Source organism: Muntiacus reevesi, chromosome 14, assembly GCF_963930625.1.
Source record: "Muntiacus reevesi chromosome 14, mMunRee1.1, whole genome shotgun sequence".
Classification (NCBI taxonomy): domain Eukaryota; kingdom Metazoa; phylum Chordata; class Mammalia; order Artiodactyla; family Cervidae; genus Muntiacus; species Muntiacus reevesi.
In genome coordinates this window covers 63,941,769-63,968,545 of record NC_089262.1, presented here as the reverse complement: position 1 = coordinate 63,968,545, position 26,777 = coordinate 63,941,769, and the positions used below count along the sequence as shown (strand labels likewise).

Genomic DNA, 26,777 nt, shown 5'->3' with positions numbered 1-26,777 from the left:
TACAGGGGCTTCAGTGTCTGTCGGGCTGCTCTTACATCAATGATCGTTCTTGGGACCAGGCTGGAGGACTTGCATTCTGTTGGAAAGGTGTAAGGCACCTGCTGCTACAAAGGGGAATTAACGAAGGAGAAGCCATACTTGCCACTTAAAGAATTATTTAAAGTTTGATTATTTGGGTAACAAAGACCAAGGCTGTACCTTGATTTTTCCTTTCTGAAAGTCACACTTTAAGTCAAAAAAATTTCTGTTCTACAAAACTCCATATGTAAATTCTCCATGCAGAGTTTATATCATGGTATCTTATCAAAAGGAAGAGAAAAGAACAGTTCTTCATACGAATCTCTCTCTCTTTTTTTTTTTTTTTGGTATTTTAAATGTCAATGATCACAAAAACTTCTGGCTTCTCTTCATATAGACCTGCATTACTGAGTATGTTATTCCTTTGACTTCAGTTCCCTGAGGGTGCTTGGACAATGAGAATTCTTCTCCCCACCCAATTGACCGTATTTTGAAATTTCTTTGGTTGATATTAAGTACTCTGACTTCCCGGGGTATGAAGAATTCATCAGCACTGAATTTATGAAGCCACTCATCCAAAAAGTGAAACAGAAGAGACAGTTGATGACCCAAGTCATCGCCTTGGGTTTCTACTTCTAATGTTTGCAGGGGCTCCACAGTCCAAGTATCTGTCATGTAACCAAACATGGCCATTGCACATTGTTCAAAAGCTTCCTCCAGAGTGTCTCCCCAAGCATGTAACTGGACATTGACTGTATGATCCAAATACTGGTACTTCTGACTGACTGGAGGATACTTGGCCTTGATCGCCTTCTGCTCCTCAGTCAAATTGTAATCTCTTACATCTTCCCCTTCCTGTGCCATGATTGCAGGTTTGGACCCAAACTCCATAATTTTCTACCTAGAAAGCTTAAAACCTTATATTTAGCAATGCTTGGGTATAAGAGAATCACATAAATTACAGAATTGCTACATGTTTAGAATCTGTGGTATATTCCCAAGGAAAATCCATATATCCAATGAAAATTTATAGTCCTAAAATCTATATCAATAAAATTAAACAATAAACTGAATTAAATTAATTTTTTAAATTTCCCATATAAGTCAGAAAAAGAACAAAAGAAACCACAAAGAAAAAAATAATAAAGATAAAAGCAAGAAGTAATGAGGTAGAGAACTAGAACAGTAGATCAAAATAAAAATTCAGTTTCTTCGAATAAAGTCAGAACATAGACAAACCACTAGGAAATTTAATTTTTAAAGTGTGTAGGAAGGAGAAGGCAAAAATATGTAAGAGTAAGAAATAATAAGAGAAAAGTAGCTGTTAACACAGAGGAAGCCAGAAGATCATAAAACAGTTATTTTAGTTCCATAGTGCCATGCAAAAACTATAAACCTAATAAAATGAATAAAGTCTTATGGCAATATAGTAGACCAAAATTGACCACCTCTTGAAGATAAAAAGTTTAACAAATCAACTCGAAGGATGAAATATAGAATGCTATTAAAAAACAACAACTATCCCGTATCAAAATACCAAGCTCAGATGTTTTCACAAGATAATTCTACCAAATATTTAAGAGACTGTCCTATTCTGCATAAATCATTTCAGAGTACAGAGAAATGAAGGCAAACTTCTACATTCTTTTTATGATGCATGTTAACATTGATACTACTCGTTAATTAAGTGGCACACACAAGATAAAATTATAGACTAATGTTGTTTACAAATATTGAATTTAAAAGTCCAAACTTTAGAACACAGAAAATTAAGAAAATTATAAACCACGGTCAAGTAGTGTTGAAAATAATGCAAGTATGGTTCAACATTAAGATATCTGTTAATATAATTTAACATGTTTGTGTCTAGGAAGAAAAATCATGTTGTTATTCCCATAAGAACTAAGAAGAAAAACCATGTAATTATATGCTTTAACCATATGTGCTTTAAAAACTTTAACAAAATTCAATTTTGTTTAATTCCAAAAAACAAACAAAAACCAATGAAACAACAAAAACCTCTTAAGGAAGTAAGAATGGACACTGCCCTAACATGATAGAACATATATATATACCTTAGTCCTAAAGTCAGTATCTTAAATGGGAAACACTAAAGATACCCACTACCTCCACTAATGTTTAACATTGCCTTGAAGGTATAGGTCAATGCAGTTAGACAAGGAAAGTCAGGATAGGCATAAGAATTGAAAAAAAATCAAATATAATTAGTTCTATCTGCCAAAGACGTGATAGTGTACCTGTGAACCCTGGGAAACCAATGATCATATTAAATCAAACAGTAAAAGAATTCTGAAGGGTACAGCAAATAAAACTAACACACAAGGAGGTGAGTGATCAAGACGGCAGAGTGGGAAGACCCCGAGCTCATGTTCTCCCATGGGCACACCAAAATTACAACCTACAATGAGATCGATCTGAAGACTAGCAGAAAAGACCTCCTACCGCTAAAGATATAAAAAACAACCACAACGAGACAGGTAGCATGGTTTAGTCAAGACCCACACCCACAGGTAGATGACTCACAAATGGGAGGATAATCACAATTGCAAAGATTATCTCCAAGGAGTGAGGGGTCTGAGCCTCACTCTGGGTACCCCGGCCCAGGACTCATGCACCCAAAGCCCCCAGACCGTCTGGTTTTGGAGGCCAGTGGGGTTTATGTATGGGAGAGCTGTGAGGCTGTGGGAAAGAGACTCTATGCCTAAAGGGTGCACACAAAATCTCACATGCTCCGAGACCCCGCGCAGAAGCAGTAATCTGAAAAGATCCTGAAGCAGACCCACGTGCTGATCTTAGAGAGCCTCCTATCCTAGAGAGGCAGGAGGCAAGTGAGAACTCCCCCTGGGCATACACATGCTGGCAGAAGACATTTTGGGGAGCTTGATATACCACAAAGATGCTGATTTCATCAAGAGCCATATTGGAGTCCTCCTTCTAACCTGTTAGCATTGGGAGCTTATTCACCCACCAGCTGGTTGGCAACAGTCCTGGGTCAACCCAAGCCAAGCACCCTGCTAGTGGGAATCCAGCCCTACCCACCAGCAGGTCCAGAACCTGGCTACCAGGAAGCCAGCACCAGCCCCTAAACCCACTGGGCGCCACAGCCAGAGTCACCAGGAGCCAGCCCTGTTCCCGTGGCCCAGGGCCAACACTGGGAGCCAGCCCTGTTCCCGCGGCCCAGCGCCAACACTGGGAGCCAGCCCTGTTCCCGCGGGCCAGCGCCAACATTGGGCCCCGCCCCTGCCCTCCCCAGACCCAACTGCCAGTTCTGTTGGAACTCAGCCCACTAATCAGCGACTCCACCTGAGGCAGGACCCGGTTGCCAAAGAAAAATTAAGGAAGCAATTCCATTTATAATTTGCATCAAAAAGGATAATACCTGGAATAAATCTAACCAAGGAGGTAAAAGACCTGTACCCGGAAAACTATTAAGATACTGATGAAAGAAAATGAAGACAACATAAGCAAATGGAAAGATACACTGTGTGCATGGATTGGACAAATTAATGTGCTAAAATAACCCTATGACCCAAGCAATCCACAGACTCAATACAATCCCTATCAAAATGCCAATGGCATTTATCACAGAACTAGAACAAATAATTCTGAAATTTGTATGGAAATTCAAAAGACCCTGAAAACTTTAAAAAAAAATCTTGAGAAATTGATAGGGATGAAAATATTACCTTTCCTGTTTTGTTTTTTCCCCTTAAAAGGGCAATGTTGTAGCAAAGGGAGAGACTGGTTCCTCCAGCCTGCCTGACTGAGACGTCATCTCCACTTGCTGAGGGTTTCTAACCCAAGGTACCTGATTTTATCTTTTCATGGAGGGTGAAAGTTCAGGGAAATGCAAGGAATAGATCCATGTGACCGAGTGCCACATTATTCATTTATCCCTGGGAAAATAATTATCCAGTCCTGGTTATTTGTGCCAGAATATCCCGCCTAGTATCACAGGTGGGTCTTTTAAAGAGACCAAACTCAGAAGGTTGCTTGTTAAGCAAATAATTGAAACCTAAGTTGGATCCTTAGGAACATCCAAGGCCAAGGATCTTCTAAGGAATACTTCTGTTAACTTGTTTTCTATCTTTTCTTCCTCTAGTCTGCAAATAAGCAGATACACTTTTCTCTGGATAAATGGAATCAATTCTGAAAACCAGAATATTCTGTCCCTTCAAAAGTGTGGAAGAGACCCGATTAAAATCTTGTTCTCTAATTCAATTTTCTGGACTCCATCCCGAACTCTCTGTATTAGGACTAGACAGTAGACTTATTGCAACAGCTGAATAAAGGTTAGATTTGAGTACATGTATTGCCTTGCCTAGTATTCATTCATTCTTCTAGTAACAGTGCCCTGAGGTCACTTTGAAGAACAAATCCCTCCCAGCCATGAGTCAGTCCATACCATCCCCCACTCCAGGGTAAACCCAGACTTAGTCAATCAGTGCATTTGAAAACCATGAAGGGGTTTAGGATGGGAATGTGACCCATTTTGGACAAATTAGAATCAGATTCAAGATGTTTTTCTCACAACTGTTTATAAGAAAGAATCTTTTTTTTTTTTTTCTGAACATGAATTTGGAGGACATAAACTTGGAGCTACCTGGCGCCCACGTCAGACGAAAGATTGGGGCCACTTTCCAATAGGAGAGAGCCTACCCAAGAGGCAAGCCAAGACTGAGGAAAATACAGCTGAGAAACAGGAAGAAGCCAAGCCCTGAAGGTGATCTGAGCAGGATCTGTGCGTGCGTGCTAAGTCGCTTCAGTTGTGTCTGACCCTTTGTGATCCTGTCAACTGTAGCCCGCCAGGCTCCTTTGTCCATGGGATTCTGCAGGCAAGAATATTGGAGTGGGCTGCCATTTTGAGCTAGATCCAGTGATGTCTAAATCTACTGCCTGAAATTTTCAGATCCATAAGTCAATTCATTTTCACTGTATTCCCTGTAAGTCTGTTTGAGTTGGGATTCCTTTGCTTGAGAATAGGAACTGGATTTTATCTCTCTCTGTCTCTGAAGAATCTAAAACAATGCCTGGCAGCCTCATGAAGAACCTTCCTTGTGTTTCAAGGTAAAAGGATTTAGACTTTATCTTGGACAGGTGAGGAATCACTGAAGGACCTTCAGCAGCAGACACAGGCAATATTTTGTGTATTGGAGCTACAGGTGGGAAGAGTCTGGCGTTTTGGCTGCTTGCAAAAGCACGCAGTAGTGAACATGATACTCCTACCTCATAGCCCACCTAGCTGAAATCACACACCTGCTGATGACAGGAGGATGGAGCTGTACCTGAGTTACATGCCCCCTCTAGCGGTATGTGAGCAATAGGGGTTCTGTTTGGTAATTCCCCCAAGTGCCTTCCCCTTTACCGACTCCAGCTACTCCTACAAGGAGACTTTGAGGTGTCCACGAGACAGGACTGCACACATCCAGAGTCAGCAGCAGAGCACGCTTCACTCCGCAGGGTAACATCAGGCACTCATTAAAGGAATGCCTAGCTGTGGGTGACTAAAATCTAATTGAAACAAGCATCCTGTGAATGGCTTCCAGAATTCAGGCAAGAGAAGACTGCTAAACGTTTGAAAATTATTTTATGGTCAAACATCCCCACTCCCTTTTCTCCCAGACAATCCTGTGGCAGACTGATGTTTATCTCCTAATCTTCTTTTACTCTCATTGTTTCTCAATTACCAGTTGTATTATGGTATGATTGTAAGGACCAGTTTGTATTTCTTTCTAGATGTGATCCTTGAGGGCACATAGTCTTATTCATGTTTCTTTTTCCAGCTCTCCCCACACTCTCCACGGTGTCCTTAATGCCAGTTTGTTGATTGAACTGGTGAAACTCAATCTCTAAATAAACCATTTTTGGGGGGGGGAAATGATCAAAGATACGCATGTTCTCTGACTCCCTATGACCACTGCCAGAAGCTCAAACTGAACGAGACAAAAAATAAAAAACCAGTCATCAGTCACCTTTAGGAACAGCTAGATCCAGATTTTCAGTGTCACCCACACTCTCTTTCTCTATATCTTTTGCTTCTGCTTTCCTTTGCTTTAGGCTTCATTCTTAGGCAAGTTCTGTGCAGGAGATGACAAGGATGGTCACCAGAATCTATGGGCTAAATTCTGCCAGCTTAGCAAGACCAGTAGGAAAAAGTTCCTCTTCCTCAATATCTCTGGCAAAGGTCCTGAGATCAAGTCTCATTGGCTTGGCTTGGGTCATGTGACCATTACTAAGCCAGTTGGTCTGAGTAACATGGCCATTCTTGGCACCAAGGAGTGAAGCTTCATCCAAATCCCATGGACTAGGAGTAGAGAGAAAACTGAGGGTCATATTACCTGAAGAAAGGGGAAGAGCTGAACCTCACCATGTGCATTATATACAAACATCTGATAATTCCCGTGTGCAGTTATAACAAAAACAGTAATAATGATAACTACCATCGACTCAGTATTTACTATATCCTAGCACTGTTCTGGGGACTTCCCAGGTGGCTTAGTGGTAAAGAATCCACCTGTCAATGCAGGAGACGCGGTTTGACCCCTGGGTCGATCCAGGAACAATCCCCTGGAGAAGGAAATGGCAGCCCACTCCAGTATTCTTGCCTGGAAAATCCCATGGACAGAGGAGCCTGGCGGGCTACAGACCATAGGGTCTCAAAAAAGTTGGCCACGACTAAACTAAATACGACTAAAGCAACACCAGCACTGTTTACTCATTTTACATCTAGTGACTCATTTAATTCTTACACCAGTACCGTGAGGCAGGTGCTATTCCTATCCTCACATTACAGGCAAGAGTTCAAGTCTGTCTAAACTCAAATTAGTTTGTCTCAAACTAAGACAACACAGGTCAGAAGTATAGGAAGAGTATTTGATATTTTTCCCCCCTTATACCACCCAATCTGGCCATTCATGCAGCAAACACTGAGCTCTATAACATCTGAATCTTCTACCAGATACTCAAAAGTAACAGGAGATCCCTGGCCCAGAGGGGTGCCAGTTTTGTCAGGGAGACAGACACATAAACACAGGATTGTTTCCCTGTGGCTCAGACAGTGAAGAATCTGCCTGCAATGCAGGAGACCTGGGGCTGATTCCAAGGTCGGAAAGATCCCCTGGAGTAGGAAATGGCAACCCACTCCAGTATTCTTGCCTGGAGAATTCCACAGAGGAGCCTGGTGGGCTACAGTCCATGGGGTCACAAAGAGCCGGACACATCTAAGCAACTAAAACTTTCACTTTCACACTGCACAGTGTGTTAAGTGTTTGAGCAACAGTCTCTAGAAGGAATTTTTCTTTTGTTTCCTTCCACACAAAGGGGTTTTAAAATCTTATTATAACTCAGTAGTGTTATGAAAAGAGGCTCAAAGAATCTCAGTTAGAATCAAAATTATTTGTACCATGTACCTCAACAAAGATCCTTAGATCCAGAAAAGAGTGATCAAATGGGGATGATCCTGGTCAAATAAGGAGAATGCACATGCTGCTCCCCTGCTGTCTGCTTCAGAGTGCTTTGTCCACCCTGATGTGTCCACCTCTCCCAAAACGTCTAGTCCATGTTCTGGCTAAATTGTCCTGTTTCCCCTAGACCTCACAAAAGCATCCTGATTAATCCAGTATCATTTCAGTGTAGGAGAGGCCATTTGAGGTAGTATTCTCATATATGTGAAATGACATTAAATTACAGTGTACAATAACTACCATTTCCAGTATTCTTACAATTCTTCTGTTTTGTTTTGTTTTGTTTTTTGAGATAGAGTTGATTTAGTAATCCTTCTGTATATATGTCTTCATATAGTTCTTTTAATGGAGTATACAAATCTCATTTCGATGTTAACTTGTCTTTAACACCTCCTTGAAAGAGTGAAAAATGAAACTGTTAGTTGCTCAGTCATGTCAGATTCTTTGCAGCCCCATGGACACAAGCCCATGTCCATGGGCTCCTCTGTCCATGGAATTCTCCAGACAAGAATACTAGTGTGGGCAGCCATTCCCTTCTCCAGGGGATCTTCCTGATCCAGGGATTGAACCTGGATCTGCCACATTGCAGGCAGATTCTTTACCATCTGAGCCAGCAGGGAAGCCCCAGCACGTCCTTAACACATGCTAATCTCCTTTTAGCAGAGAGAGACACAGAGAGAGAAATCCTCAGGACCCAGCTGGAACTGCTGCTGCTGCTGCGAAGTCGCTTCAGTCGTGTCCGACTCCGTGTGACCCCATAGACAGCAGCCCACCAGGCTCCTCCTTCCATGGGATTTTCCAGGCAAGAGTGCTGGAGTAGGGTGCCATTGCCTTCGCCTCAGCTGGAACTAAATGACACTATTTTGCTTTCATTGTGTTTACTTTTGTTTTATTTTATTTAAAAAATATTTATTTATTCAGCTGCACAGGGTGTTAGTCGCAGCACGTGGGATCATTAGTTGTAGGATCTAGTTCCCTGACCAAGGATTGAACCTGGGACCCCTGTGTTGGGAGCATAGAGTCTTAACCATTGGACTACCAGGGAAGTCCCTCATTGTGTTTCCTTTTCGAGTTAGCTTTTATGAATGGAGAACTATACAGGCTTTCCAACTGTCATGTTATAGCTTCCCTTTAAAGAAACATATTTGACTTTTGAGTTTATCAATTTCAAGTAAATTATGAAGAAAACGCTGATATGGGGGATGTGGACAGAGCAACATTTGTGAGGGTGCTACTCAGCTCAAGTTTGGGGAACAATGTCCTCATCTATTGAGTTTCCTATTTGGCAGTTTTTGATAATCATCGCCCCCAGGCAGGTTTCCCTTCCCACTCTGGGTCTCTCGGACACTTTGTGCAAAATTCTCTTGTAATTCTCCCCACGGTTACCTATAGTTAACTGTGGTTTTTTAACTGTCTACAAGGCAGTCTTTCCGGCTAGACTATAATTTGCCTTATTCATTTCTTTGTCCTCAGCTCCCAGAGCAGGTGGACTAGGCTGGTTATTTCTGTGCTCTTGTTTGTGAAGATGGAGGTTTCAGGCTTTCCTGATGGGATCAAGACTCAGCTGCCTCGGCGGCAGCCCCGCCGTTTGGCAGTCTGTCTGTCATGAACCTGCTGGAGTCAGCGGGGACATGTGTGAAGGAACTTCAGTAGGGCACACTGGAGCCCTAATGGATGTGAGCGGCTAGGGAAGCACGGCCCAGAGTGTGTTCTTGGCTGCTCTTACTGGCCCACTGTCAGAGGCGAGGGGCAGACTTGGACTCTGAAGGGGACGCAGTGGCCCCATAGACTGAATGAGGGCAGTCTGTAAGGGGTGTGGCTCTCCTTTCTCCCTGCCACCACCCCACGTGCTAGTGTGCCCCTGGGCAGCTGTCTTTCAGCTCAGCTACAAGGGACACTTTGGTTGATGCTGGAACATCCGCCTTTCAATGCGGGATGAATCGGGAATTCTTATCCTGTGTATGTGTGAGTAAGGGAGAGCAGGAGATGAAGAGGGAGTATCTGAACATCAAACCTTGATGTCTGAGTCCCTAGATCCTGATTCTGAAAAGCACTTTTGGGAATCCAGGCATTCTCTTTCCACCCCACCCTCACCCCAAACTTTCATCCCTTAGCTGAAAAACTACCAAGTTTGTTTTTTTTTTTTTAAGGTAATTAAATACAGGCAGAACTTAATCGAAGCACTACCCATCACATGACCAGAACTAAAAGGCTTCTGAAAAGCAGGAGGTTCTTGGAGGTATTTGCTTTTATAAACAAACCATTTCTGCCTACACTTAGATCACTAACATGGAGTGTGTTTCTGAGAACCTCTACAGCGCATCCCCTGTGGCACATCTGGTTTTGATTGATAATAAGCCCAATGAGCAGAGATGCACCTGGAAAAAGGAAGTCTCCTAATTGGCTTTGACCCACTTGCCAGTGGCAGGAGTGATTAATCACTTTGTTTCTCCAACTCTGCTTACTCAAATTCTCTCAAAGGGCCTGGGGCCTGGCCCAAAGGAGGCCACTGAAGCCAACATTTCTTTGAAGTCTGTGGGTTTATCTTGAAAATGCAGGTGAGTTTTATTTTCTATAGCATAACATTTCCTTGCTTGTTTCAATATGAAAATGAGTAAAATAAGTTCCTGGTGAAATTGCTTAAATCTCTACTCCCAACTTTTTTTCCTATCACCAGCTTCTGGATGAAAATCACGTTCCAGAAGCAGCTTGGGGCATCTCTTAACACACTGCTGCTATGCTCCTTGGGAGCCAGCCCCAGGGTGAACGGGAGTTGCTAGGTGATCCCACCACTTTTCAAATGTCTTCCAGAACACACACAGAGCTTCTGTATGCCCTTCCTCATTCGTGGAGGGTGCTTAGAGGAAGTGGAGAGGTTGGTGGTAAAAAGATTTTCCAACTGGAGACCATTTGTCTGCTCATCCTCAGGGCTTGGCACAGTTAAGGGGAGGTTTAGGATTAAAAAGGAAGACAGTATTTCTTAACTTGGATATACCACTTCTCTATGAGGGTGTTTAAATTTCATGTTTCCATTCTGATAATATTTTTTAAAAGATGGATAGGCATATTCTAGATCATCTGAAAGTTGGCCTCAACAATAGTTCTGTTAGCAAGTAAACTGTGGTCCCAGGCCAGTACTTTCAGTTTCATGGGCCATTGAGAAAAGAACCAAGTTTAATTAAATACATGTTATGGACTGAATGCTTGTGCCCACCCCGCTATTCCAGTATTGAAATCTAATCCTTGGTGTGAGCATATTTGGAGATGCGGCCTATGGGAAGTAATTAGGTCATGAGGGAGGGACCCTCAGAATGAGATTAGTGCCCTTATATTAATAATGGAGGCCAGAAAGCTGGCTTACTGTCTTCCTGCCATGCGAGCATACAGTAAGTCAGCAGTCTGCAAGTCCGGCCCTCGTCAGAACCTGACAATCACTCTGGTCTCAGACTTCCAGCCTCTAGAAATGTGAAAAATAAATTTCTGTTGTTTATAAGCCAGTCAGTCCACAGTATTTTTTAATATTAGTAGCGAACTAACTATTACATTTAGAGTGGATAAACAACAAGGTCCTGATGCATAGCTCAGGGAACTATATTCAACAGCCAGTGGGACATCCCAGGAGATCTGCCTTCCAGTGCAGGAGCCTAAACATTGGGAGCCTATAAGAATTTTATTATCTTTAAAATTAGTCGGTACAAATTCAAATTTGAAAAGTCATTCTTAAACATAAGGAACTCCATCTCAAAAATGTGTTCTATGTTCACCCTCCTCACTTTCATTCAACATCGATGGGAAGTCCTAGCCACATCAATAAAGGGAGAAAAGGAAATGAAAGACACTCAAATCAGAAAGGAACAAGTAAAACTGTTACTACTTCCAGGTGACATAATACTATATATAGGAAACCCTAAAGACTCCACCAAACCCCTCCCCCAAAACAAAAAGCAAACACAAAAACCACCACCACCAAAAACCGTTAGAACTAATAACAAATGCAGTGAAGTTGCAGGATACAAAATCAACACACAAAAATAAGTTGCATTTCTAAACACTAATAACAAACAGAAAGAGAAATTAAGAAAAATAATCCTATTTATAATTATAGTAAAAAGAATAAAATATGTAGGAATAATTTTAACCAATGAGGTGAAAGACCTATACACTGAAAACTATAAGATGCTGGGGAAAGAAATGGAAGAAGACACAAATAAATGGAAAGATACTCCATGCTCATGGATTAGAAATATTAATATTGTGAAAATGTCCATACTACCCAAAACAATCTTCAGGTTCAATGCAATCCCTAGCAAAGTTCCAATCCTAAAATGTGTATGGAACCACAAAAGATGCTGAATAGCTAAAACAATCTTGACAAAGTAAAACAAAGCTAGGTGTCCTAAATCACATGCCCTGATTTCAAACTATATTACAAAGCTATAGTAATAAATGTAGTATGATACTGGCAATAAAAACACACAGATCAATGTAACAGAACAGAGAGCTCAGAAACGAACCCATACAGGGTATAAGGTCAATTTATTTTTGTTGTTGTTCAGTTGCTAAGCTGTGTCTGACTCTTTGCAACCCCATGGACTATAGCATGCCAGGCTACAGTCCTCCACTATCTCCCAGAGTTTGCTCAAATTCATGTCCATTGAGTCAGCGGTGCTATCTAACCATCTCATCCTCTGCTGCCGCCTTCTCCTTCTGCCTTCAATATCTCCTAGCATCAGGGTCTTTTCCAATGAGTCAGCTCTTCCCATCAGCTGGCCAAAGTTCTGGAGCTTCAGCAACAGTCCTTCTGATGAATATTCAGGGTGATTTCCTTTAGGATTGACTGGTTTTATCTCCTTGCAGTCCAAGCGACTCTCAAGAGTCTTCTCCAGTAAATGACTGAAATGGTAAATTTTGTGTTATGTTTATTTTACCTTCACCTTTCCTCTTTGGCAACCGTTAAGTTTGTTTTCTTGGTCTACGAGTCTATTTCTGTAAATAAGTTCATTTGTAACATTTTTTTAGATTCTGTGTATAAGTGATATCACTTGATATTTGTCTTCTCTGACTTTTAAGTATACAATTCAGAGGTATTGTGTGCATTCACACTATACAAACAATATACAGTGAATATACACACAACATACAGTGAAAGTAGCTTAGCAAATCCATGCCACAGCAGCAAGGAAGGGGCCGGGTTTTCAATCTTCTTCAAATACACACAGCAGCTCTGCCTACTTCCCAAGGCGCACAAGTGCTGCCTGAGGCATCTTGATCCTTCCAAGAGGCACTTCCACTGGGCTCTCCAAGTGAACATTTTCATGGTCCCGAGATAAACACAGGGAGGAAAATCAGCAAGCCTGCAGCTCTTGCAAACGGAAGACCAACTTGGCCTATTTACTCTGCTGAAGATAGTAACTAACACACAGTGTCCAAGCCAGAGTTCTCAGGTGGATGCATCGTGATGGAGCACAAACTCAACTCAATACAGTGAAATGCTCAATAGCCATTAAACTCTAGGACCTACAGCAGCATTTTCCAAAGTGTGTTCTGTGAGATGTCCATAAATGTTATGTGAAAAAAATTCTGCTATGAGATACACTTTGTCACATGATTAAACAGGTTACTGCAGTCTTCTGAGAGTCGTGCTAGTGTGTGACCCGGATTCCAAGCAGGGAGGCTTGGAGAACACTCATGTAAGTGTTTGCCAAATGAATCTGACCACACAGGTTCATGCTTTTTCAGGATCATGTGAAGGACTGATGTTTCATAAACCCACTTTGGAAAAACTGGAATTTAGAGAAAAGTAATAAAATAGGAAATGGATATGCACCCAGTTAGGGGTCAGCAACCTGCAGCCCTTGGGCCTACATCCAGCTACTTGTTTTTTCACAGAACTAAGAATAACTTTTACATGTTCAAATGGTTCCATTTTAAATAGTTGTGTAAGTCCTTGATAATATTCTGATTTTGCCTTTTGGTTTCCTGAGCCCCAAATATTTACTATTTGGCTCTTTAAGAAAAAGTCTTTCAACTCGTGTACTAGGCAATGAAAATATTTAAAGAATGCTCATTGTTTTTGACTCTTCATGGAAGCAGTAATGGTTATGATGTCCTGTTAGAAGTGCCTACTATTTGTGAGGCATGTTGTTTTTCAGTTGCTAAGTCGTGTCCAGCTCTTTGCAACCCCATGGACTGTAGCCCTCCAGGCTCCTCTATCCGTGGGATTTTCCAGGCAGAAATACTGGAATGGGTTGCTATTTCCTTCTCCAGGGGATCTTCCGGATGCAGTGATCAAACTTGCATCTCCTATCTGGCTGGAGGATTCTTTTCCACTGAGCCACCTGGGAAAGCCCTGTGCGACGCATGTGCTATTCCATTAATGGTCACAACAACTCTGTGAGAAGGCATTATGGTCTGCATTTTACAGACGAGAAAGCTGAGTATCAGAGAAGGATGGTGGGGATGAGACAGAACTCAAACCCAGGTCCAACCCCAAAGTCGGTCATGGTTCCTCTGTCAGTGGTTTACCAAGTAGGGCCCATGTATTCTAGGGGGGCAGAGAAGACAAACCACTGGAGCACAGTGCAAAACTAGATCTTTCATTTCACGTAGTTTTAACTTATCCTTCACTTTAAATTTTGAGTATTTTATTATACTACATCATAATTATTATAGTAATCAGCTAAAACTAGCCTAAATCCGTAGCCAGTAGACAGTTTTTCAGGACCCTCATAATCTGCTCCCCTTTCTCCTTACCTGAGCTCAGAAGTAGCCGAGAGAGACGGAGGGATTCAGGGACTGGAGAACGAAACGCCACCTTTCCTCCCGAGAGAGCCGTGGGAGAATCTGCTTAGGTGAGGTGTGTGGTGGTTAATGGGCTTCCTAAGGCTGAATTTCAGAAATAGTCATGTCCCTTGATCCAGTCACAGGCACCCCTAAAAAGCACAGGATGGCTTCTGTGGGGGCCCCTGAATGAGTAAGCCTTCCACTGACAGAGGAAGAGGGTGCTCCCTGAAGACATCTGTCCCCACACAGGAGGTGGGGGGCTGAACTACACACGCCTGGCTCCTGCACTCCTAAGTATTGATCTCCTGTATCATTCCCTCTTCTTCTATAGGGAGAGGGAGGAGGGGGGGCTGGAGCAGTATGCGAATGGAGCTCTCCCTTCCTGTGGGAAGGAGCCCCAGGCACGGGGTGTGAGAATTTTCCACCTGACAATATTGTATATTGGGGGTCCCCAGCCTCCAGGATCTAATGCTTGATGATCAGTTCAGAGCATTCAAAAGCAAGTCAGTAAAGTCCAGATTCTTTTCCTCTTAAGACCCAGGAGGCCCAGATCCTACAATAAACTGTGTTCTCTGTTTCACTTTCAACTGCAGGGAACCTCAGCCACACACATGTACAGTCAAGTAAAGTTCCCTGCAGTTGAAAGTGAAACAGAGAACGCTGCCATTAATTTACAGGTCTCTGAAGGAAAACTTGTTTATGAGCTAGAAAACAAATTCCACTTCCAGTGGCTGTTTTCTGAAGTTTCCTACTTGAGTGGTGATCTTGCTATGGAGAAATCCACTCAGAGAGCTCCAAGTTAGACCAATAGCAAATAGGAAGCCTTGAAGTTCATGGGTCCATTCAAAGAAGCATTAATATTTTGTAGTCACGATGCTGTGAGTGATAGCTTGAAGCCCAGGCTACAGGGAGGGGTGGAGTTACAGCTGGAATTAGGAGGGATCAGTTTGAGTTCAGAAGTCAAGGTAGAGATGAAATGTAAAATTTGACCTTTTCCAGAATTTATGACAAGAAATAGTACTCTTGCTAGATGCTTTGTGGTTTCAGTCTAGCACAGCTGAAGAACTAGCTATAAATAAACTCCCTCTCAGATAGTCATACTACATGTTTTTACACAAGGAGCTCCAAAGAGTTCTGCAAAAAACAGAATAAAACGAGTAACTCCCCCACCAAACAAAAACTGAATAACTTAATTTTACCAAGCAATTCTCAAATGTATGTGTTCACAGGACACTTATTTCATTATGTGTTGACATTTGTTTTGGAAGGCACACTTTGGAAAATGCTGACTGGAAAAATTATAGATTTGGGGGTTTGTTGGTTTTATTCTATTAAGGAGCTATAGATCCAAGGTCATCCTCATGTTATCTGTGACAATCTGTGAACAACTTCTCAGACTATTAACTTCCTCATCTATAAAATGGGTATAATTCCTACCTAGAAGAATTGCAGTGAAGATTGAAGAGAGAATATGTACAAGGTAACTAGCCAAGGTGGTGCTAGTGGCAAAGAATCCACCTACCAACGCAGGAGACACAAGAGCTGGGTTCAGGTCAGGAAGGTCCCCTGGAACATGAAGCAGCAACCTGCTCTAGGATTCCTGCCTGGCGAATGCCATGAACAGAGGAGCCTGGTGGGCTACCGTCCATGGGGCTGCAAAGTCAGCATGGACGGAGCACACACACTCACAACCAGACAATAGCATGTACTCAACAAAAAGTAGGCCTTTCCCCCTCAATTGCAGCATTAGGTTTTGGAAACAGAAAGTAGTTCTTGAATATGACTGTGAATCCAGGAGAGGATTGCAACAGGATAAGAAATGTGCCTAGATTAGCATTTGGGAGGAGACATATTACGGGGTAAGAAAGTCAGTTTTAGGGTCAGACATGCCATGTACTAGCTATGCGAGACCTTCAGCTAGTGTCTTCACCTTCCTGAAACTTAGCACCGTCACAGGTATAAAATGCAGGTATCTACTTCATGGAGCATTCTGAGGATGAAATAAAAGTGTAGGCAATGTGCCCCCAGGTCTGACACACAGCAAATGCTCAGAAAAATAATGGTGACATGATCACACTAGTACGAAGCACCATTTTTGAACACTCATACAATGGCAGGCAAGCAGCTGAATTTGGACATTTCTTCATAGTGCAGCATGCAGACCACTTCCTCACAATGTACTTAAAAAATTTTTTTTAAATTTGGCTGCACCAGGTCTTAGTTGCAGCACGTGGGATCTTAGATCTTTAGTTGTGGCATGTGAACTCTTAGTTGCTGCATGTGGCATCTAGTCCCCTGACCAGGGATCAACCCCAGGCCCCCTGCTTTGGGAACGCAGAGTCTTAACCACTGGACTACCAGGGATGTCCCACAATGTACTTTTAAAGGATGCAGATTCTTGCTGATTCTGACCTTCAGGGGGTGCAGCCCAGGCATGCATACTTTGGCAAGCTCCCTGACTAAATCTTCTGGTCACCAAAATTTGAGAACCGGTGACTGGGAGCCATGGGGGTTGCAAGATGATGAGGTATCACACTTGGAGCAGATGGACATGAACTAGAGAAGGAATGGAGAAGAGTGGTCCCTCAACATGAGTTTTGGACCCCCAAGTTCACCATGACCCCTTGGAGTGTTTGCAGGTGTGGGTGAGCGGGCTCGTGCTTGGCATGGCATTCCTGCAACAGGAGAGAACTGGTGAGTGTGCCAGTGCCAAGGCAGACCAGAAGGAGTGGAATGGGTGAGAGGCCCCCAAGAGACAAAGTCATAACTCCTGACCAGTTCCCATCCCAAGCCATGAGGCTCTGGGGCCGCTGCGCGCCTGCCCCGGGAAGCCATGCCACGTTCATTACCAGGTGTGCTCTTGTGACTAAGCGCTCCTGGTTTGGGAGATTTGGGAGAAAATGCTTCTTGTTGGGGAGGTGGGAGGGGAAGGAGTAGGGGGTAAACCACATAATGACTTTTCTTATGGGAACAGAGCTTACTATATGAACGAAGATGATTCTTAAGTTAGATGCACCAGAAGATCACTGCTTTAGACTGCTTCCTCCAAGGCGGGATGAATATTGTATATAAACGCTCCCCCTTTAAGTTCTTTTGTGCAGGGACTCTGCCTGGTTCCATTGTTCTGTTCTTAGGAAGGTGGGTGGTCGTGTCCTTTTGTTTAAAGTTTTACCTGGGACCAAGGAGGCCCCACACTGGTGGTGGGCTTTTTCTTAGCTCAGCCCTTGGGAAAGCCTTAAAACATCAGGCAGTGCTCTCTGCCTCCCAGGAGCAAGGAGCTTGGGCAGTCCCAACCCTGACTACACCCACCACCTCCCTGCCCATCAGCAGGCAATGCCAGAGAGAGGTCCAAACTCCCCGGACACATAAAGTTTTCCATCTTTATACACCGGGCCAAGATGGAGGAGACACCCAGCAAATACAGGGAAGTTTTCTCTTGCTTTCTGAATGCTGCAGTTAAAAGAATCAAAGTGCACAAGAGCCCAGAGAGAAGTCATCCCTATTTCTGTGCAATGCCCAAACCGAGCTCACACAGGCTCCTGTTTTTTGATCTTCGAATCCAGGCCAAGATGTGAGGGCACAAAGCTACTCACCCTTTCTTCAGCCAAATAAAATCCATAGACACATCTTCACAATGAAGCTTGAAACCAGTCAAGCACTCTTTTTTATTAAAAAAAAGAAAGAAAGAAAGGAGAAAGTCTAATGGTAAAGTATATAGTTTATACATGCTACAGCTAATTCATTGTTCCTCACCCCTCCCCCTCACATTATATATGCTCACATATATTTTTGTGTTGCCACGGGTACGAGGAGTGCTGAGATACCCAGAGACCTCCAGCGTCATCCTGGGAGTAGACACCAGGCGGTGGGCAATGCTGTCAGTGGCCACTGCTCCTGAAGGCATGCAAGAAGCGGCCTAGTTACTTGGTGGCTTCCTGAAGCAGGAAATGTGGGCTGTAGCCAAGGTGACCATTATGTCATCACCCCCTGAGAACGAAGGGGGTGTGGCTATTACCAATTTCTTGGGCACAGTGGCATAGACAGGCACACTCTGGGATAAAATATGGACACCTTTAGTTGTGTTAGAATTGCTTATTGCTGTAATAAGCCTGGCGGGGGCACCTCCTTCTGTATGTTTACAGAAGACCCGAAAGCGAAGGATGCTGGCTGTGGCACTGGGTTTGGTCTCTTCAAAGACAGAAGTTGAGTCCCTTGTCCCTGACTGGAGCCAAAAAGGCTGACTTTGGAGGATAGATAAAAACGGGAGAGAAGGTAGGATGCTGACACACAGTGCGTGGCTTGAGAACTTGGCAAGGTGGCAGCAGAAAGCAGACATTGCCCCCACAGGGCTGGATGGTACCATCTGGGGTTGGACCACCCTGGAGCCCACTGGATTTAACTCTGCAACTCCACAGCTCCGTGATCTTCACGGGTTGAGGCGCATCGGATGTGAGAACCTTAGCCAAGGCAGGAGCACTTCCTCCAGGCCAACGGAGGGCTCTCTGCACCCTCAGGTCTCAGTGCCAGCCAGTCTCCTCCTCTTTCAGGCCCCATGGTCTGACGACAGGTCATCTTTGGTCTACAGTATATATGGCTGTTTGCAGCAGAAGCCCCGAAGGATGGGCCTGGACAATCGAGGAGGGGACAAGACTGCCACACGTGACTCAGGCTGTTTTGTGTCCAATGTCACAGCCCAAAGTGAAGGGCAAGACCTCCCAGAGAGCAGCCTGAGACTCGGAGACAAAGAATGGGAGCTGAGCCGAGCCACGCACACTCCTGCTCCTGACGGTGCTGACTTGGCAGCTATTGGAGGGCAGGAGCCATTTCTTCTCCATCCCGCTCAGAACAAACTGAGCAAAGACTAGAATGTCCCATCTCAGCCTACGCACAGGGCCTTCCAAGCTTTGGGGGAGATTTGGCATTGGTCCTTTAATGTGGCAAGTTTGTTTTCCTACATTCTACTTGATGAGGAAATCCCCAGTGGGCCCAGAAATGTTTTAAGGCCAAGAATTTGGCCTAAGAAACCAATCACAGGGAGAGGCTTTGTGGAGGACGCCTAACACACCTACTGGAAGCCTGGCGGGGCTGCAGCGAGGCCCTGGTAGCGCAAGGCATTAAAAGTGCTTTGAGCTGCAGCCCCGCTCTCCCCAAGTCTCATCCTGAGACCAGGACATAAATCCGTCAAATGGCAAATAAATTCAGAGTAAAAAACTTGAGCAAAGGCTTATTTTATCAAGCAGTGGTCCTAAAATTCTGTTTTTCCCAAAGATCTGGCACTACCACGAGCTGTAATTTTGCCCTAGGACATAAGATAAAAGAGCCATCCCAAGGACGCCTGCCTTTTTTGGACTGGCATTTGGCCTGTGACCTACTGACATGTGTGACTGTGGGGCCGGGGAGGAAAAACCTAAATTAAGGGGAGGAAAAATCTAAATTAAGAAGGAGGGTCACTGCTTCCCTGAAAGGGAGAAAAACTCCCAGATTCAAGTCTCGGCTTGGTCACTGTTTGGATGACGCTGGGCACGTGACTTCATCCTCTGAACCCCAATGTTCTCATTGCAGATTGGGGCTGATCCTATGCACCTCACAGGGTTGAAGTGAGGAGGAAGTTAAAGGAGGGAGTGTTGAGGCACCAGTAACCCGCCCGGTGCTCGGCACGGCAGATACTCCCATGACCCCACGCCATCCCTATGACAGGTGCCACAGTGGCGACTCCAGGTCCAGGAAGTTTGCATTTGTTCCATCAAAGGCTGAGAGTGGTGGCTACAGTCCTGGATGGTGTAAACCTAAGTCCCCAGGTGAGGACAGTGAGGGACGGCTCCTGGCCACTGGGACCATCCCCTGCAGCTGCCTGGGAAAGGGCCATCACCGTGACAGGAAGAGTGGAGAGACGAGACTCAGGCTGCAGAGGCATCCTCAAGATAGAATGGTGAACAGAGAGAAGCGTGGCTTTAGTACCTTCAGTTCATGTCAGAATAATAATAAAAGGCGAATTCTTCCAAGTGCAGGGAAAACTTTCTGCCCTGGGAAAGGGAGAAGCTGTCCTTCCCACCTAGCTGACCCCTGGGAGGAGGAGATGAGGTCAAAGACAAACCCCTTCAGTGGAATCTGCACCCAGGAGCCCAAGGTCTTCACAGCCAGGCATGGAGCCACCCACGGCCTGGTCTATCCTCAGCGCCTGGCACATAGTAGGCCCTCACATAATAGTAGAAAACTTTCATGAAGGCAGAGAAAGAACTGGGGAAAAGAAATTGAGAGTTCTGTCTTTTGAAAGGTAGTCAAATCCTACATAACAGCTTCACAAATGGTGTTTAAACCAACGTGGGTCAAAAACTCAGGGAAACATGCTACGGGGCGTCCCCCCAAATGAGGGGACCTTGGAGGTGGGCAGCCTTCTCCCATTCTGCCTCCTGCCCCTGGCTGCTACTGACCCCCCTACAGTTCTGGGCACAGGGCCAAGGGTCAAGGGGGTGCTGCAAGGGAAGCTTGGAGCCCTGTCCCAGACTCTGGGGTGGGGGATGTACGGACCTGCTGAAGGAAGGAGTAAAGATGCTCCTGTGGACCAGGGGAGGCTCCTTCTCCTGTAGCAGCATCCACAGCCCATGTGGCAATGAGGCGGGGGCCGGAGGGGGGGGGCGGGAGTCGGCGGAGGGCGGAAGAGGACTGTTTGCACATCAGTCCTCGGCACTGCGAGCAGCCCCCAGGAAGCCACAAGAACACGCAGCAGATGACGACTCTTGAGTCAGTCTCCGGGGCAGGACGGGGCTGCTACTTGTCCGGCAGAGTGGGGGGGACAGGGTGGGTGCTGTCCCCAGCCCCACCCCAGCCCAGGCAACCTGGGTCACAGGCTGCGGGCTAGGAGCCAGAAACCCTGGGTCCTGTTCTTGTTCCGTACTGCAGCTGTGCCTCTGTGTGCCTCAGTGAGCCACATCAGTCAAATGGGTGCAAGGGCTGCCCTGGGTTCTTTCCCACGAGACCACAGAGAGGGAGTGCGCATGGAAAGAAAAGAAAAGAAAGAAAACTACTCTTCAAGGACCAGAGAGCAGCAGGAAGCAGCAGGAGAGACAGAGGTTCTGCCTGGCCCCTGGGCCCCCTACGGGGCTACTGCTTAACTCTGCTGTCTGCTGGAGATCCAGCCGCTGGCCCTTGAGCCAGGGGGGCCCCTTGGGACTGGCATGTGAGACCACCTTGGCTCCCCTTGCTTCATACGCTCTATCCCCTGGGGGGCACCAGCACAAAAGCAGGGAGCAGGGCTCTGTGGCGACACCAGGATGCTGGGCAGCCCCTGGGTGGTGTGGGGGTGCAGGGCAGCCTTCAACAGATGCCACAAGGGGTTGGAGGGGTGTTGGGAGCGGAAGCAGCCACGTCGCCCCCTGACGCGCTTCCGGGCAGCCCGCCGGCATCTCCCTCTCCGCCGCCTGGTTGGCTGTCACAGGGCACAGGCATGGAAGTCAGGCCAGCCTAGACTCACACCCCCTTCCCTCCTCTTCCCAGTTAGTGTGCCCTGGGGCACACTGAACCCCAGTTTCCTCATCTATAAAACAGGTACACTGGATCAGAGAGGGCTATTCTGAGGGCTCCACATGAAGGGAAAGCGCGACGTTACAGCCTTTGGCACTAATTAGATATTCAGCAAGGAGGAGTTCCCAAGGCGCGTGGCCTGTGAAGGGTCCCCTTTCTCAAACAAACTTTGAGATTCTTGTACTAGGGAGGCAGAAGTGAAAGGCCACCCCAAAAGCAGACTGGGGACTCTTGTTTAAATGCCTTGGGTTGGACCAGAGTCTGCAGCAGGAAAGTGAAGCATGCTTGGAGCTGGCAGCACTCCTCTAGAACTGATCAGGGTCCTAGAGCAGAAGGGAGGACGGCTGGGCGGGCCTCCAGGCCCCATGCCTGGGGCAGCTGCAGCTGCTTGAACCTGAGAGACCCGGGGACCTGAGGCCTTGGGGAAGGGGACACCTCCCTGGGACCAGCAATGGAGCCGACTTCTACACGAGAAAGTTCCTTCTGGGACCAGGCATTTGGGAAGTGAGTGAAACAAGTCGCTGGACATGAATGAACTGGGTAGGAAGCTGGGGACACTGTCAGGACTCTGATCCGAGCAACGAGAAACCCTTTCTGCAGTTTCTCCAGATGATGGGTTCTGGTCCCAGAAGCCTCAGAGAGTCAGGGTCCCACTGCTGGGTGGGCAGCGAGCTGCTGGGCGGCAATGCCACTGGCCTTAAGGCAGGGATGTTGAGAGAAAGGGGTGTGTCCTCGGAGTCTCCAGGGGATGTGATGGGAGGGATCACTCTCCACCCAGGAAAGAAACCACAGTATTCCAGTCTTCCTTCCTTTGATGGTTCGTGGAGGATGATAAATTAAGAGGCATATTAAATATGTGGGTAAAGCCAGCAGGGACGCGAAAGACCTCCAGGCATGAGAGGAGGCAGCTAGGGCTTCTTTCTGAGATAGTTGGAAGGAATCCACCCTTCCCAGGATGGGGCCCCGCTCTGGACCTGGCAGAACCACCAGCCGCTGCTGTTCTTTTCCCGGACCTCGAACACTGTCCCCTCTTGGAAGCCGCTGGTATCTTGGTCGCCTTCAAAGTTGGCCACGGCCACGTACAAGTCCTTTGGGCCGTCGGTGTTGGGGAAGGGGCCTGCAGCCACTTTCTCCTTGTTTTCTCCCGACTTGCCCATCATCCGCGGTCCTGGCCCACCTTTGCCTCGCATGTCATCCTGGCCCCCTGAGGAGTTGGAGAGAAAAGGTTTGGCTTTCGGAGGGACAAGCAGGGCCCGGCCTGGGGCAGGAGCTGCCTTGCCTTCACTGCTCTCCCGCTGCGGCCCTCTGACCTCTGGAAGGGGCCCTCTGACCTCTGGAAGTGAACCTCTGACCTCTGGAAGGGGCCCTCTGACCTCTGGAAGGGGTCTAGATGATGAGGAGGTTTTCTTGGGGGGTGGCGGTCTCCGAGGCGGAACCACAGGTCTCTGGAGGGAAGCCTCTTGGAGAGGGACTGGCGCGCTCTTGGGCACAGGATCCGAGGTCTTGGTTGGCCTCGGAGGGGCTCTGCAGGGCGCCTCCTTTGGGCTGGGCCCCTCCTGCTTGCTCGTCCTGTCCTGGGGACGGCCAGGCCCCTCCCCTGGAGGGAAGCCACGACTGAAGGCCCCATCCTGGCCTCCTCCCGCCTGGTGGCTGCTCTCTCCATCTACGGAGGCCTTCTCCTGGGACTTGGCAGGCCTGAGCTTGCTCCGGAGGTTACAGATGTCCACTTGGTCTTCGCCCTGAGGTGGCTCTGTCCTGGGGGAAGAAGCTGGTTTTGGCCTAACCTGAGGTTTAGACTTCAAGAAAAGGTTCTGGGAAACGGCTTCTGGCTTCTCCTCTGGCGGGTCAGCTTTGGATCTGGAGATAGGTCGCAGGTTGGGCTTCTTCACTTCCTTGGCCAACACTTTGTGGCCGCACTCCAGCCCCATCTCATTTTTCAGCTGGAACAACTTGCTTTTGTCAGGTTTGGGCTCTGGTTTCCTGCTGTCCCGGGCCGGCGGGGCGTGTTTGGCTGGGATCATTGGCAAGATCATGCCAGGTGGCTTGGGGGAAGAACCCCTGAACTGCTCCATCCTCTGCCGCTCCTGTAGTTCCCCTTCCGACTTGATAATGGATTCTTTCCGGGGAGGGAGGCTGGGTTTCTCCTCCAGGTCGGGGTCTGAGATCTCCTCATAGCCTGCACACGAAGACGTGTCTGAAGACGCCTTCCTCAGCACCTCCTTACCACCCTTCCAGTCTTTGGCCCACGGTGTCCCCGAGTCCCCTGTGCCGTGCGGGGCGTCGGGCAGGGGTCGGGAGGGGCCGCTGGCTTCACTGCCCGAGCTGTTCTCCATTGCTGCCGCATCCCCCAGGCGGAGCTGTGCCACCTCGTTGGGCAAGGGAGCCAGAAAGTTGGGTCTCGAGGCATTGCTAGTCTTCTTATACTTGTCAATGAAGGTTGCTGGGGCCCAGCCCTCCTTATCTTCGATCTGAATGTACCACCAGCCGCTTAAGTTCTTCTCGATCACCTGAAAGGTGGGGCAGAGGAAAGCAGAGTAAGAATGGAGGCAGGGCCAGGGGCCAGGGCGGGCCGGGAGAACCACATGCAACTGAGGTTCTAGAATCAGAGACTGTTTACATTCTGCAGGTTCCTAGACCGTATCTATGGCGGGGAGGGGGGGGAACCATCCATGGAGACTGCTGTGTATAAGAAACATCTTACACAGGGGTAGGTGCTTGTCTACTTTTGGATTCCCCCAAAAGCAGTCCTTGAGACATGAACTCTGGTGTAGGTAGTTAATTCGAGAGATGATTCCAGGAAGCCCAAGTGAGGGAAGGGAGAGCCACTTAGGAAGAGGTTAAGGCTCTAGGCCAGTGGGGCTTAATCCAAGAGGACCCTATGAGAGACAGTGCAGAATCAGACACTGGGGGTGGGGACACTGACCTCCTGACTCCTGGTTCCCCCACCGCCTGGACATTAACCGTCCCCCTTTCTGGGTGGTGCCCGCAGGCGAGCATAGGAGGTGGGAAGCAGTCAGGGGGCTGGGATGCAGGGCAGGCCACCAGCAGTGTCTGCTAAAATTCTGAAGTGGTTGAAGACAAACCCCCAGGACAGTCCAAACTAGCCTTGGTCATTGCTCCTTTGGTTGAGTACCAGACAAAGAAGCTGGCTGGTGTTCACAGGCAAGGTGTATGAAAAATGTGCATCCTCAACTGTGGGAGTCACACCTGCTCATGTTTGGATACAGGGGAACCGATGCTGATGGAAGTGAAACAGACTCCCCTCTCATCTCTCTTTCCCTCTGGGACACACACTCATTGACTGGAATGGTGGGTAGAATCACTCGTATTATTTAAGATCTTATGTTTCCTGTCTCCTTTAGGCTTAGTACCATGTGGCTGAATTCACACGGGTGAAAGGTGTACATGCTCCATATTATGGGCTGCACTGAGGCCCCCCAAATTCATGCGCTAAGCCCTAACCTCCCTACCTAGACTGTGACTATATTTGAAAACAGAACTTTTAAGGAGGTAATTAGGTTAAAATGGGGTCGTTGGGGTGGGGTCGTGAATTGTTATCCTTATAAGAGGAGATTAGGACACAGAACATCCAGCATGAGGGAAGACCACGTGTGAACCCAGGGAGGTGACCGGCTATGAACCAAGCAGAGAGGCTAAACCTGACACCTTGGCCTGGAACATCCAGCCTTAAGAATATGAGAAAATAAAAAAAAAGGAATACGAGAAAATACACCTCTGCTGCTTAAACCAACCAGTCTGTGGTCTTTAGTAAGGGGAGCCGGAGCAAACTAATACACAGCACACAGCAATACGTCAGCAGGCTCTGTGCACGGGAGAGCTGACTAATGATTACAACCGCCCGAGAAGACAGGGATTTTCACACCATTGTACGGATGCAGAGCTGAGCTCCATGAGAGCTGAAGAACTCGCAGAGGCTCACACAGAATGTCAGGGGTGGAGGTGGGAGTCAAAGGCTGGGGAGCAGGCTCCCGAGCCTGAGACTTTACCACAACCCAGCCCTGCCCTGGAAAGTGGACCCTGCTTGGGGCGGAGGGAGGGAAATGGTGCCTGAGGTGAGAAACCGCCGAGGCTGAGGGCTGTGGGTGCAGTTCTGCTGCTGCACTCTGCTGCCCAGACCAGAGAGGAAGGGCAGCCACAGACCCAGCGCAGGAGCAGAGGCCGGGCTCGGTTCTGGCCGCCTGAACAGCCCCGGCCAGCCCCGGGCCTGAGATGCCACGCCACGAAACAGAGAGGAGGCGAAGAAGAAGCACGCCCACTCGCAGGGTTTCCATGATGGCCACAGAAGGGAGTGTGTGCAACAGCACTTGGTACAGAAGGGAAAATGCTACCTACTAGGACTTAAACTTCAGGGGAGAGCACTGTGAACGCAGCAGGCACGTGGCAGGCATATATTTAACACGTCCCACTGGAGTCTCTCCAGGAAAGGGTAATGAGAAATGGAAGTCGCCAGCACCTTATCAACACATGCTAGCTCTGGTGACGATTACAGGTGATTCTTGGCATACAAGTCATTGCTGGCACATCCGTAAATTTAACAGCTCTAAGTATGTACATGAGCAAATAAAAACAGAAGAGTAATCAAATTAATACATCAGTGAGGATTTGTTAAGCTTACACTCTACCAGGTACCGTGGCAGAAGCTGTAAACATTGGATGCAGCATGTGATCTCTTAGTTGCAGCCTGTGGGATCGAGTTCCCTGATCAGGGGTGGAACGCAGGCCCCCTGGACCCCCGTGAAGCCCCCATGTACCTATGTTCTTACCTGTCACGGATGGTAGTTTCATTTATTAGAGAGAAGCGAAGAGCTGCTGTGAACACAGACACACCTGTCTTCCTGTGCCTCACTCGATTGTGCTCTACAGACACTGCATTTTTTTTTTTTTAAACAAATTGAAGGTCTGTGGCAACACTGCATTGAGCAAGTCTATTGGTGCCATTTTTTCAACAGC

General features: G+C 46.8%; 1 protein-coding gene and 1 pseudogene across 2 annotated transcripts in view; both read right to left on the bottom strand.

Moving 5' to 3' along the window:
- Nucleotides 1–119: 119 nt before the first annotated feature.
- LOC136146538 (protein archease pseudogene) lies at nucleotides 120–909 on the bottom strand (annotated as a pseudogene).
- Nucleotides 910–11,739: 10,830 nt separating this feature from the next.
- SH3PXD2B (SH3 and PX domains 2B) overlaps nucleotides 11,740–26,777 on the bottom strand; it is a 122,635-nt gene continuing 107,597 nt past the window's right edge. Inside the window, exon 13 of one of the 2 annotated variants that reach the window (XM_065905144.1) lies at nucleotides 11,740–12,824. In XM_065905144.1, the coding sequence (XP_065761216.1) occupies nucleotides 12,731–12,824 (94 nt within the window). In that variant the 3' untranslated portion in view covers nucleotides 11,740–12,730. Of the gene's footprint in view, nucleotides 12,825–17,913; nucleotides 24,314–26,777 lie in introns of those variants that run through there. The other variant, XM_065905143.1, reaches the window with a different exon arrangement.